This window comes from Mercurialis annua, linkage group LG6, assembly GCF_937616625.2.
Source record: "Mercurialis annua linkage group LG6, ddMerAnnu1.2, whole genome shotgun sequence".
In the NCBI taxonomy this organism is placed as follows: Eukaryota; Viridiplantae; Streptophyta; class Magnoliopsida; order Malpighiales; family Euphorbiaceae; genus Mercurialis; species Mercurialis annua.
This window is the reverse complement of record NC_065575.1, coordinates 38,367,944-38,383,267: the sequence shown is the minus strand read 5'-3', so window position 1 is coordinate 38,383,267 and position 15,324 is coordinate 38,367,944. Positions and strand designations below refer to the sequence as shown.

At 29.8% G+C, this 15,324-nt stretch overlaps 1 protein-coding gene and 1 pseudogene across 1 annotated transcript; both read left to right on the top strand.

The window, feature by feature from the left end:
• The first annotated feature begins 1,816 nt into the window (after positions 1-1,816).
• Positions 1,817-3,479, top strand: LOC126687842 (uncharacterized; annotated as a pseudogene).
• An 8,525-nt stretch (positions 3,480-12,004) lies between these two features.
• On the top strand, positions 12,005-13,049 carry LOC126686110 (short-chain dehydrogenase reductase 3b-like). Its single transcript, XM_050380140.2, has 2 exons — positions 12,005-12,112; positions 12,181-13,049. The coding sequence occupies exons 1-2, from the start codon at positions 12,099-12,101 to the stop codon at positions 12,941-12,943; spliced, it is 777 nt and encodes a 258-aa protein (XP_050236097.1). The 5' UTR covers positions 12,005-12,098; the 3' UTR covers positions 12,944-13,049.
• Positions 13,050-15,324: the final 2,275 nt, after the last annotated feature.

The following is a 15,324-nucleotide window of genomic DNA, read 5'->3' as shown; positions in this document are numbered from 1 at the left end:
GGGTTTGATAAATTTCTATTCATTTAGTTCAATCTTTCCCATGTACATGAAAAAGTACTCATAGGACCTATTATTTCATAAATTGAATCCCTTTTTATTGTTAAGTTCTTCTCAAACCAAATACAAAAAAATTGGCATTGCTCAATTATCTTTTCAAACAGATATGTGAACTAAAACATGGTGGGGATGAGTGTGTATTTTAGTGTTCGTGGGAAGAATCGATGATCCACAATTCTAATAGTATGTTGTCCAACACGCATAAATATTTAAGTTATAGTTTATTGGTTGAACCAAAATGTATTTTTATTTATTGTTTCAATTAGAATTTCACTAAAATTTATAAATTTTAAGCCATTTGCATCACTATTTAGTTAGTTAAGTTTTACTAGTAATGTGGTGTTTAATAACCAATTTAATAATTTAAATTAAAAATTTAGCACCTATTTTTTTTATAATGGGAAAGAGGAGAAAAAGAGTTTGTTAATACAAGTTAATTTTAGCTTAATATAATTAATTAAATTAAAACAACTTAAAATAATAATGTATATATTCTTATTCAATATTCTCACGTCCTAATTTAATAGACAATTTATAATAAAAATGGATATTAAAAAAAAATAAGTACTTACCAATGAGTTATAGCTCAAAAGGTATAAACATTTGACAACTTCTACTAAGGTCATAGGTTAAAAAAGAATAGAAAAACATCACGCTTGTTGTAAATAAAAATATTGTAGTAACTTTTTCTTATTAATGTTAGGGCTTTTTATATGAAATACTTTGATTTTTCTCCAACTTTATTTTTTTAATACCTCTTTTAAATTTTGACATTTTATACCAACTTTTTTTTTTTATACTACTTTTGAAAACAATTTACTTTTTATATTAACTTTCATTTTTCAACAATTTCTTTCATCATTTTTAATTTTTTATTTCACCATTATATTTCTATACTTAATATTTATCACATATTTTAATTTTATTTTTTTATTTCTTTTACTGTTATGTTTTTTGTCAGTTTTAATATCAACACAAAATCAACACAAGATCAACAATATGTAATAAACTAACTAATTTAAAATTTCTAGTCTTTTTTTACACTAATTTTTATTTTTAAACATTATTTCAATTTAATTTTTTTTTATTTCACATATAATGTGGTTTTTTTTCCAAATATCAACATAATATCAACAAAATATCAACATGAAATCAACATTGTAACATTACAATAATCTAACATTATTATTGTCTTCTTCACCAATGATAAAATCAACAAAATACCAAACGAAAATCAACACAGTATCAACACTGTAACTTTATAATAATTCAACATTATTATTTGTCTTTTTTCCCAATATTAATATATCATTATCTAGTCTCAGTTTAATTTAAATTTTTTAGTTTATTTCATAAACAATATTATTTTATTTGTCAATTTTAAAATCAAAACAATTTCAATTGATATCAACATAATATCAGCATAAAGTCAACAACAGTGGAACATTATAATAATTTAGCAATCAACCATCATCAACAAATCGAGTTGCAGAATAAAAAATGCTTAAATATAACAAAACACAAGAAAAATGCAGAAATAACAGAATTTTATTCCATAAAATCATAAAATTATTCTATATAACATGAAATGAGTATTAGATTCTTTAAAGATTATCTTTACACATGTTTAATAGTGAAAAAAAAAACAGTAAAAATAAACAAATTACATATCTGAAAATGAAAAAAAAAAAGAATAATAAAATTCTGATCTGAAATCCAAACGATGAAAGAAAGATGACGGCGAGAGGAAGACGAAACGATGGAGATGGAACGACGGAGGCGGAACAGTGCGAAGAACAGATATGAGAATTGTGTGAAAGATGAGTTGAGAGAGAAAGGAGAGATAAATTTGAGGAAAAAAAAATTGTAATTATGAGGGTCTGTATTATTAGGGTTCTATTTATATGTAAGATATAAAAGTAATAAATTCTTCTGTGTATGGTAGTTTTGAAATGTCTAATATGGAATCTTATAAAAATAATTTCTTACTCAATTTTGGTTATTTATGTAAAAAAGCTCTTAATGTTATTTGTATTTCTTTTCAAGACACTCTACTATAATTAGTGAGGATATATTAGGGTTTTTCTTGAAAGGATATATTGTGAAGAATCTAAAGAGTAAAAGGGTTATTCTCGAAAGATCCGGAGCTCGATGCGTGGTAATGCCTTGTCATTTTTCGCATTCATGGCATGATGAGGTTTCTAAAGATTGTTATGTTAATTTTCTTCATATGGGTGATTGTGTTGCTTAGGAACTAAAAGAGGTTAAGCTTAAGCCTCTTGAGGCCGAGAGTCCTTTGCGGATCGGCGTGCTGGCGACCAATGCCACTTTGACAGCTGGATTCTATCAGGAGAAAATGCAGAATGAGGTGTGATCGCTTCCTCTGTCTTAATTATGGATATGATCCCAGCCGTAGCTTGTCAAGTTCTATGAGAGTTCATTAATATCTGAACTCATTAGTTTACCAGCATCTATCTGAATGATCGGTCTCAACTCGGGGGATGAACTGGTAATAGACATGTCTCGTCGTTCGTTTCCGTTTCTAGAAACACTTTTGAAATTCCAAAACTTTATATTCACAATCGAGTCTAATAACAAATGTGGTTTCCCTGTATTTTCTATTTCGACGTTTATTGTATCAACGTTTCTGTTTCCGTACGTGTAACATAGGGGTGGTCCAAGCCGATGACCATTTCTGTGTAACATGCGTAGTCTAATGTCAGTTTTCGCGGGGTTGCAGGGATTTGTCGAGTGTGATCCTACCTATGTTGTCGGGTTTTATGTTCCTGTTTCCAGAAATACTTTTGAAACTCAAAAACTTTATATTTATAATCTATTATATTATAGTAAAAATGTCATTTCCTATTTCAGCATTTCCGTAACCGTATAACATAGGTGTGATCTAAGCGGATGACCATTTCCCTGTAACATATGCGTAATCTAACATCAGTTTTTGCGGGTTACGGGGATTTGAGGTTGTGCTGCCAGATAGAGCAACAATGGAACATACTGTAGTTCCTGCAATTGAAGCATTAGACAGACAAGACATGGAAGGGGCTAGGAATTTATTGAGAATAGCTCTACAGGCTCTTCTGGTTAGAGCAGTGAGCGCTGTGATCCTTGCGTCCGACAATATGCGCAATCTTTTGCCTCAGGATGGTCCTCTTCAAGAAATGTATCAATCCGAATTCCGATGGATGCTTTCGTTGGTTCAACTATCGAGTGGGCACGAGCTGCTGAAATAGGTGCATGACTCGCACATGATGGATCTTTCTGTTCTTTATGTTTCTCCATTGACACAAAAGGTGCAGCAATTATTTCATGCTAAAGGAATGCATTTGCTCTGCTTGTTCAATATTATTTACACACAGATTATTTTTAGAGAAAAATTTGGTTTGGTTTGTACCAAAATTAAACTGAAATATTTTCACTTTCAAAGTAGAACTGAACAGCAATTATTTGTCCACTAATTTTATGGATTTGCAACTATAAGAATAGAATTTCAGATAATGAATTTTATTTAATTTTATAAATTTTAAAGTACTTAAAAAGGTAACATGAAATTATTGAATGTCTTGTATTTTAAATAATTGGCAAAAGGTACAGCTTGACTCATGTGGTCGGAGTCTAAAAATATTTAGGCACCGTTTGGATTGAGGGTTTTTAAAATCGATGGATTTTAGCAAAATCGATGGATTTTAAATCAATGGAATTTAAATCCATAGATTTTAAAATTCCATTGTTTGGATTGAATATAAAATCAATGGATTTTTTATATTATTTATGGAAAATAATAAATAGTATAACAATCCATCATCTATAAAAAATGGTGGGAAATCAAAACCCTAAAAAATGATGGATTGTAGAAAATGAGGAAATTTATAAATTCATGGTTCTATTATTTTTTTTCTAGGCAAACGATAGATTTTTTCCAAATTCATGGATTGTTTAGAATCCATCGCTTAGAATCCATCAATCCAAACGGTGCCTTAGACATTTGTGATGGATTGCGTCTCATTTAGGTTCTTATGGTTGTAAAAAATAGTACAAACAGGAGCTGAATGTTAACTTCATTAAAAATTCTATTTCTTTTAAGTAAAAAGTACATATAAGCCAAAAATCAGAACATTTAACATCTTATAGTCTAAAATGAGTACAACTTTTTTCCAAAGATAAAATAATAATATTGATTATTATAAAATTATTCTAAATTAATGATTATTCAAACAAATAACAATTATAAAAATTTGCATAAAATTTATAAAAATAATTAATTATTTTGACTATTAAATAAAACATGTAATAAATAAACTCTCTAAAAATCAGCTCTAAAAATCTCTAGTAGCTAATTTTATAATTTTTTATCTGTTTGAATTATTTTTATTTATTGATAAAAAGTTATATATAGTTAGTATACTTCTTAGTTTAAAAAAAAACTCACCATTACTTAGCATATTTTTTTTATTTAATCACACTAAGAAAATTTAATAAAATTTATTATTTAAAACTATACTAAGTAAAAAAAGTGATTATAATTAATTTACAATAATTTTGTAATAATCAAAATAATTATTTTACATTTAAAAAAAGTTATATTCATTTTAGACTATAAGAGGTTAAATGTTATGATTTTTTTTACCACAATGGCTTATATGTATTTTTTTATTTTAAAGGAGTTAATGATCATGTCTTTTTTGTATCATTTTTATTGACCTTAGAAGTCTAAGCGAGACGCAATCCACAAGGCAGTAAATATTCATGGGTTTCGACCACACAGGCCAATCTGTATATTTTACCTAAGTAATTTATTTTTGTCAGAAGATGGTTTCATCTAAAATTAGAACAGCTACGAGAGTCTCGAATATAACAATAAACAGAATTAAAAAAATTACAATAAGTGAAATTGTCGGCCAAATAAATCTAGGTAAATGGATATAAATTTATAAATCCAAAAATTACAACAAAAAAAATCCTAAAATGGCATAATTATCGGGAGTAACAATCAAACTGTAAAAATTAGATTTATAAACTAATCTTACAAATGGAAGCACAAGAAAATTTAAATTTTTCCGGTACATTTGTTTTGATTGGCTGCTAAACGAAAAACCACCAAACGGTTTTGAAGAACTCAAAAATTCAAATTATAAATGTTAAGATTTTATATAGAAATTAAGAGAAAATATCTTTGCGGAGCTCCCTATTTAAGAAGAAACAATCCATTTGAGATGAATAAAAAGTCTATACAGAGTAGATGAAACTATAGAGGGAGAAAAAAAAACTAAAGACATAAATATAAAATAGAGATCATTTATTTGTTGAGAAATAAAGAATCTAGAGAGTGAGGAGGTAATGTTTAGCTAAATCTTGACCAAAAAGTCACCTCTCATGAGATGAGAGAGGGCAAAATTGGAAAAATCCGATTAGGACTTGGAAGAAGAGATTTAGAGAGGAGTGTTTATCTCATGCATGAGTTGTGTCATCATATTTACAACAATGAATATTTGTGATAGAGAATCTTTTAATTATTAATTTTTCCACATGACTAATGCACCGTTGATTTGTTGCACGAATAACATGGCGCAACAATTGCACGCAATAATTTTTCTTTAGAGAGAGACGAGTTATAAAATTGAATTTGTCGACTTAGAATGTACCTAAATAATTGAATGGACATATATTTAGCATAAACTCTAAAATGATTTTAATTTATCATAATTTTATACGAGTTAACCACGAAATTATTTTAAAAAATCACTTAATTTTCAATTTTATCTAAATAATCTTTTCATATTTCACATATTTATTTATTTTTACTAAAAAATATATTGCAGTTTATCTAAATATATCTTTTCAATTTTATCTAAATAATCTTTTCATATTTCACTTTTATTTTCATTTTTAATGATAATCCCAATTTTACTTTTTTTCTGTATATGTTATTTTTTCTTTATCATAGTTTTCTCTTTTCTACTTACTGTAAAAATTAATATTATCTTTTTAAATGTTTATCAAAGTCTAAACTGCAATATTTTTTCACATATTTTTTTAGAGGAAGCGGGGATGATTTTATTGAATTATAAAATAAGAAATTACAACATTTCAACGATTAAGAATAACTCTATCTAAAACAAAATCAACACCTTGTTGTAGTCCCCATTTAGCTAAACTATAAGCTAACACATTTCCGGTTCTATGAACATACCCCAAAACCGCAATTGTCTAATTGATTACCTAACATTAAAATGTCTTCTGCAATAAGTTGGCCGTAATCAAACAAGTCCTCAATTTGAGAGAAACGATTTATAGCCAATTGGGCATCCGATACAAAGTAAAAATTGTTAGATTTAATATTCAACGCCAAATCCATTCCGAGCCTCATTGCCAACAATTCAGCAATTTCCACATCAGTAACACCTTCAAACATCTTGAATCCATGCAATAATACTCTTCCTTCATAATCACGAACGATGGATGCTCCTCCTGTTTTTTGTCCATCAGATGAAAAAGAAGCATCTGAGTTAATTTCAGCCATCCCTCGGAAGGTGGATTCCAGATCGTGTTAGGATCTTGCTGTTAGTCCTCGAATTTCTCCCACTGCTCGCCTAACATTGAAGCATCCCATCTGATATTACCATGCACCATATTATTTCTATCATTCCAAATTGTCCATAAACACAGAAGCATCGAAATCCTTCGATTGGTAACAGCTCAATCAAAGAAATAATCCATTCTTCAACCGATAAAATAGCTTGACCATCAACCCGTAGAGCCAATGGAGAAAGAGACCATAACCCGCGCACTTGAGAATAATCTCTCAAAGCATGCTCCAAAGTTTCCGACTTGTCTTTTGGCCTATATTCTATGATTCTTCATTTCTTCTCCAGGTCTTATACCAATTTTAACATATTTTGTTTAACCATAAATAAACCGAGTTGGCCTTCATGAATTTGAGCGTGTCAAAATTATACTGCAATTTTCGTAATTTTGTATTTTAGTTATTGTGATGATTTCAAAAGAACTTAAAGTGCTTTGAATTCTTAAATTTTCTATAGAGAGTCTAAAATTTTAAAAGATGACTTGTGTAAATGAAAAGTGCCATTAAAAATAAATAAACTTCCTGTGTCACTAAGGTGGCGTTAACTTATTGCAGGCCCGAGCAGCAGGACGCAGCGAGGCAGCTCTTCCAGGACGTCGCAGCAGACAGAAGAGGAGATCGATCGCCGTGTTCAGGCCGGCATTCAAGAGGGTCTGCGGGAGGTTGAGCAGAGGCTAGCAGAGAAGCAGAGACAGGAGTTGGCGGAGCAGCTGGCGGCTGCGCGACATGAGCAGCAGGAAAGCATGGCCCAGCTTATCTTATCCGTGAGGAGGTCGCGAGGATGATGCCTACTCTTCCTGCAGAGTATCGACCACAGTTCTCCCCTCCCCCGCCAGACGGCGACGACACTACAGATTTGTAGTTTTGTCCTAGTTTATTTTTCGAACAAATTGTGGGTTTTTTCTTTCAGATGTTATATGTATACTCCAATATTACTTATATATATATATATATATATATATATATATATATATATATATATATATATATATATATATATTCAGTATTTGTTTCAATTTATTGTGATTTATGAACGCATTAACGTTACTGTATTTAATAGGTGTAAAACGACAGGAATAAACGGAAAAATCGGCTGCGAACCGCAAAATTCTGCCAAAAAAACAGTGCAATTGGCGACAGAATTCAACAAATAGCGACATAAATTTTCGTCGCTATTTGTGCCTATTTTTGAGACAAAACTGGCATGTGTAGCGACGGATTGTAATCTGTCGCAAATTCAATAAAATAGCGACGGATTTATCTATCGCTAAGTGTGCCATTTTTGTCTCAAAACTGGTACACTTAGCGACGGATATATCCGTCGCTATTTTATTATAAAGCCGTCGCTAATTTGTCTCAGAATCGGTCTCATCCGGTTGACAAATAGCGACGGCTATGGCAAAATTAGCGACGAATAATGTTGCCACGGAATTGAAGAATGGTCGCAAAATTCTTTTGCGACCATTCCTGTGGCGATGGACGGCGTCCGTCGCCATTCCGTCTTAGCGACGGAAATCGGGTCATTAGCGACGGAATTATCCGTCGCTAATAGGCTTTTTTCTAGTAGTGGTTTGATAAAACTGAAAATTAAGTGCTAAAAATAATAATTGCTGATCTTTTTAAGTGCTGAATTAAATAAGTCTGTTTGATAACTGTAGTTACTGAAAATTATTAAAATTATTATATCTACATATAAAATCTCTGAACAGTTGGGTTCATCGAAGCTCATGGTTTACCCGCTTTAAAATGTTGTGGCGACGACGTTTTGGGTCTTAATAATTTCAACGACTGTGTTTGGTTTTTGAGAGATGGGCTTCCGCCACCGTTCTTGGATCTACAAGTGCACTTGTCGCCGGTTTAGAAAGGAAAGTTGTTGTTGCTAGCCAGAGAGGATCTGCATCTGTCGCCGTTCTTGGTGATGCAGCGCTGTCGCCGAACTCCTACCTGAAAAGATGACCAATTTTGATTTATTAAGTTTAGGTTAAATTTGATTTGATTAAATTAGTTAGAATTTTAGTTTAGTTTTAAATAATGTTGAAAACTAATAATTAAACTAATATTAAAGTAAATTTAATTATTAATGTAAAGAGTCTAAAATGATCACTAATTTTTTTATTAAACTAATAATAAATTCGTCTGTCGTGGCATATGAGACCTGTATGATGTGGACAAATTCCGCGAGACATGTCATTTAAACGGTGAGTTTCATGCGAGTAACTTTCTGTTGTAATAAATTGTTAATTTTAGTATCACCTTTATGACAAAAGTCCATTTAATGACTTTTCTATAATCTTGTTCAAATTTTGTGACCTAGTTTGTTTAATATCCGACTTTTTACTCAAAAATAAATTACTCTACAGTTTCTAAACCAAGAAAAAGGGAGTGGATCACCTCAAATTTGGAAACATGTGCGACATTTTGGGAAAAATAACTGCAAAATTTATCTGCGCTAGCAAAAAAAAGAAAATTGTTACTCCCTCGTCCATAATATTTATCCATTTACACTATTTCACATAAAATAATATAATAAATATTTTAGTTAAATTATTTATATAAACTATTATTATTTTTATATTTAATAATTTTTTAATTTTATTAAATTATTTATTGACAAATTTAAAAAATGACAATAGAATTTTTAAAATGATATTTCTTTCGGTTCATAATATTTTCGCATTTGACCGTTTTATATATATTGTCTTTATTTATATATATTTTTATTAAATTGTTTATATTAATATTTTTTTTACGTTGGACTAACCTTTTTAATTATACTAAATTATTTATTGCTAGGGTTAAACTTGCAAAAAATTTAATAAATAGTTTTTTGCAACTTTAAAGTAATAAATATTATGGACATTGGAAAATTATTAGTCCAATATAGGATAATTATCTCGAGCTTTGAAATTCAATAAAAAGCCAAACAAAGCCTGCAATATTTAACGAGGGCAAAATTCGGACAATCAATTAATTCAAGACAAAAACTCCCAGATGAAAATAAACAATTTTAAAGTTTTTAGAATTCAACAACATTAGAACTATTATTTTCTTACTGGAATTTTATTTATTTCAATTTCAATCGCACTTTTCATTTACACTAGTCATCTTTTAGAATTTTAAATTCTATCTATAGAAAAATTAAGAATCCAAAGCATTTTAATCCTTTTGAAATCATCACAATTGTTTACTTAAAATCCAAAATTACAAAAATTACGGTATAATTTTAGCACACTCAAAATTTATAAAGGCTAACACGGTTCATTTATGGTTAAACAAAAATATGCTAAAATTGGTATAAGGTATTAAATAAAAATTTATTTACAATTGCTTTTAATGTAATTAATTTTATTTTGGAAAATTATAAAGTAAATTTTTAAATAAATGAAGATTGATTTATATGAATCTGGTTCATAAACTAAAGGATCATGTTGACTTTTTACTCAAAAATAAATTACTCTACATTTTCTAAAACCTGAATCTGCCTAATTAGATAAAGAAGGCAACTTAATGCATAAATTAATAATTGGTCTCACTTCTATAAAGAGAAATTGATGTGCTACATTTTGGGAGAGAGAGCTGCAAAATTTTGCGCCAGCAAAAGAAGGAAAATTGTTACTCCCTCGTCCATAATATTTATCCATTACACTATTTCACATAAAGTAAGAACATAATAAACATATTTTAATTTATATATATTTTAATTAAATTATTCATATTTATCATTTTCATTTTTATATTTAATTAACTTTTTAAATTTTATAAAATTATTTATTGATAAATTAAGAAATGGCAATAAATACTCATTTAATTTTTTTAAATGATATTCCTTTCGGTTCATAACATTTGTCGTATTTTATATATATATATATATATATATATATATATATATTAAAAGATTTCATTTGTATATGCTTTTATTAAATTATCTATATTAGTATATTTTTTACGTTTGACTAATCCTTTTAATTATATTAAATTATTTATTGCTAGGGTTAACTTGTAATTTTTTTTTGCCAAAGACTAGGGCTAACTTGTAGAAATATATAGCTAAAAATACTTTATTACAATTTTAAAATGATAAATATTATAAATTAAAATAATTTTTAAATGCAATAAATATGAATAAAGGATCAATTCACCCCCTCAACTTGGCACGAAGTATCAAATGATTTATTTTTTGCCGCTTTTGCAACAAATAAACTGCGTTTTTGTATTAAAAAATTCCTCCCCCACTCTCACTCAATCAAGTGAGCTACGCTCTCCTTAAAAAGATGGAAAAAGTTTAAAAAAACTCTCAATATTTTATTTATCTCCTAGATTAATTTTTGATAGTATTTAACTTTTAATTATATCTTTATAATTTTAAAATTTAATAATTATTTATTTTTTTAATAAAAACAAAGGGATTTTTTTCTTTTTTCTTCCCTCCTCTTCTTCTTCTTTCCTCCTTCTTTTTCTTTTCCCGACACGGTTCTTCATCCGCCCGCCTCCACTTCCACCACCGTACGCCTCCGCTCCTATCTACGTTTGCCTTCACTACTGTTCATCCCTTTTAGGGATGAACTGAAAACATTGTGTATATCTCTAAAAAGGATGAATTGTTAATCCTTTTTAGGAAGCTCGTTCGTCCTTTTTAGGGATGAACAATGAACGGAAACGGTGGGTGTGATACAGTCGGACAAAAGCGGTCTATATGGTGGTGGTTTTCGATAGGTTAGGTTAGATTTAATTAATTTTAATTAGTGTACATAGGGTGTTAATTGTGTTTAGTTAGTATTAAATTAGAATTAATGAGTTTAAAAATTGTAATTAGTTATTATACTCACTCTCTTTTTTGTGTCAGAGGAGTCTTTTTGATATAAAAATGCAAGTTGTGGGTTTGTTTGAAACGAAAATGTAAATTTTGGGTCTGTTTGTGTCAAAAGCGGCGATATTGACTTATTTGATATTTCGTGCCAAATTGAGAGGGTAAATTGATCCTTTGTTCAAATAAATATTATGGACATGAGAAAAGCATTAGTCTAATATACTATTTAGTTGTCCATTTAGAAAAAATTACACATATCAAGACAATGCTCATTTTATCTTAAATTATAAAGAAAAATACTAATATAACCCCATTAATTAATAAATATTTTATAAAGTAAAATATAGAGTCATTTATTAGGCATGGGTAAATTTGGAAAATAAAGATTAAAATCATCTTAAATCTTTAAATGGACAACTATTGATGGAAAAATACATTTATCTAAAGTGACAACTAAAAAAAATAGAGGGAGTATAGGATAACTATCTCGAGCTTTGAAATTTAATAAAAAGCCAAATAAAGCCTGCAATATTTAATGAGGGCACAAAAACTTATATAAACAGACAGCAGAATCAGATCCAACTCCTTTATAAAAGTTTGAGCAAGAGAGCACTACTTCAAATTAACTCTCTTACACCAATGTCTAAACCAAGGTAATTAAGATTTTTCTTTTATCTGAGAATATTTCATTTTCTTGTACTGATTTTTAGCATTTTACTAGGTTGGAGGGTAAGGTGGCGCTGATAACAGGTGCAGCCAGCGGTATCGGCGAGCAAGCAGTGAGGCTGTTCATCGAGCACGGGGCTTGCGTTGTTGCAGCCGATGTCCAAGACGAGCTAGGCGAACGAGTCGTGAACTCAATAAACGGAAACAAAGTAGTTTATCATCACTGTGATGTAAGAGACGAGAAACAAGTAGAACAGACAGTGAACTTCACCGTAGAAAAATTCGGAAAACTCGATATTCTATTCAGCAATGCCGGAATATTAGGCCCATTGACAGGAATCCTCGACCTCGACATTTCAGGTCTCGACAACACTATGGCGACCAACGTACGAGGTGTGGCGGCCACTATCAAACACGCCGCCCGCGCAATGGTGGCGAAAAACATCCGGGGATCGATCATTTGCACGGCGAGTGTTGCGTCGTCGGTTGGCGGAACTGGGCCGCATGCTTATACGGCGTCGAAGCATGCGATTGTTGGGTTGGTGAGAACAGCTTGTGGCGAGTTAGGGCATTATGGGATTAGGGTTAACTGTGTCTCTCCATTTGGTGTCGGGACGCCGATGAGTTGTGATGCGTATAATATGAAACCGAGTGAAGTTGAACAAAACTGTTCGAATTTAGGGAACTTGAAAGGGGTTGCATTGAAGGCGAAAGATATAGCAGAGAGTGCTTTGTTTTTGGCTTCGGATGAATCGGGGTATATCAGTGGACATAATTTGGTTGTTGATGGAGGTTACACTGTGGTTAAAAATGGTTAAACTGGTGTTTTAATTAATTGTGTGGATTAATTAGAGATTATTAAAGTGATGTTATATGTTTAAGTCAACCTTGTTATCAGCAAATTCCATGTGCGTTTTCCTTCTATTCTGCTTTGCCATACTTTTACACTTTATTTTATTATTGGAAACTCGAGAGCTTTCTATTTGATTCTGAAAATATTTAGATGAACTTTAAAGCTAAATGTCATGTCTAATTAGGCAGTATTATTGGTTGAATTGTGGGACTCAATAACGATACAACTATACAAGCTTGGTCACATATTTGGGATATCTAGTTGGTTAAAATGCAAGTTGATTGTGGTCAATTCTAAAGATCTAATTACTTAAAAAAAACCCCATCTTATAATATTTTTTCGTTTATACCATGACCTAGGAAAAAGTTTATTTGTACCATTTTTTTGATTTTTCGTTTTCAACTCTATCCTAAAGCACTAAATTGAACTTTTTCCTAGGTCAGGGTATAAATGAAAAAATATTTTAAGGTGAGGTTTTTTTAAGTAATTAGGCCAATTCTAAATATATAGACGACAACAAATGATTTTCCACTTAAAAAATTGTTAAATTCTGCATTACTTGTTAAAAAAAATTATTTTGTCTGCGTCATGACTCATGAGAAGTTGTAATGATAATTATTTTTTACTATAAAAGAAAAATATTAACATTTCCAAGCCGAAAAAAATTTATTTATTTTTCAAAGATATACTACAAAGTTTTAAGTTTTAACTGATTGATATAGAATTTAAAAGAGGTAGTTTATTATTGGAGCATGGTGCAAGTGCAACGATGGCAGCTCTGTGCGGTGGCGCTTAAGAATCTTCAAAATCATAAGTATGTGCAGAAATCTGATTGCACAGAAACATCTGGGCTATAGCTAACATTAATTTCTTATACTACAAGTTTGTTTTTATTTTTATTTTTCTAATAGAGCAACTAATCCAATCCCCAAATACATGTCTTTTAGCACTACACAAAGTTTGAGGAACTAATGAACATTTACAATGCTTAAAAGGTAAATAAGCGTCCAAATACAATGTTGGCAATTAAATGCACATGTTCAATAAAAGCTCAAATTATATCTTTAGAGAATATCAGATTTGAATATAAAATAAATATATCAGGATTTTTTAAGATAATAAAGATATTATACTTGATCAAACTTAAAATTTTATATCTTTGGAAAAAAAAAACTTAAAATTTTATATGCTCCACCATATTTCACATTTGTAGCGATTTTAAAAAATTTGATATTGAACATAAAACGTGCTACCCAATTTAAAAGACGAGTCACAATATTCGCTAGCGCCTAATAGATATCTCCTTCAAAAAATTTAATCAACCAAAAATCTACACCATGAAAATTCAAAAAAAAAAATAACTATAAATTTTTTAATTAAACTAAGTATCTTCACATGCAAACCTATAAAATCAATAAACTAACTAGTGAGCTACAACACAATTAATGGGATAAACGCTAGCTAACATTATGTTAAGATTAAATTAAATTTTTTTCATAAGCGCTCCTTCTTTCCTCATTATAAAAAAAATCAACTAACTATAGAAGTTTCTATAACATATGCAAAAAGATAGAAAACTTCATAATGAAAAATTCATTGATGAAACAATTAGATAAAAGTGTTATTTGCACACGAAATTCAAACATACTTCAAGTTGTAGCGATTTTTAAGCACAACGTTTAAATTTTTATGGCATATAAAAGCTATGTCTTTCATTTTTTGACATTTTATAGCCCAAAGTCATAATCTGGTATTGTTCTATTTATTAAATCCACCAAAACAACATCATTAGTGAAAGAACAATGTATTGGAGTTAGAAAATGTTAAAAAATAAAAAGATGGACTTCCGCCAAGTTTTATACATCGTGCTTAGTCGCTACAAGCACAAAAGATTTGGATTCTTTTTTATTGCAAAAAAACCCTTAATAAAAATGTATATAGAGGAGGGGGAGGTTATTTTCTGATTAAATGGAAAAAATCATTGGTCTTAAGAAGAACTTTATTGAAGAATTGTGATGGAAAGAATTTCTCGTTAGATTCTGTCTTAAAATCAATTGGTATATCAAGTGAAAGAGGTTCAGTTGATATATGTGTCCATTTAAACATACAACTAATGTGCGATTATCTCACTTCACCACTCCCCCTCACGCATAATGTTATATATCCGCTTCATGCATTGTGTAGGTCGAGGCAGATTAAGATTTCAAATTGCGTGAATGGAGGAGACTCCGAAACCATTTTAGATTACATCTTAAAATCAATTGATATCAATTAGAGATATCCATTTAATGTATAAACATATATTTATTTACGCATATAACCGACATGAGATTATCCCACTTCAAC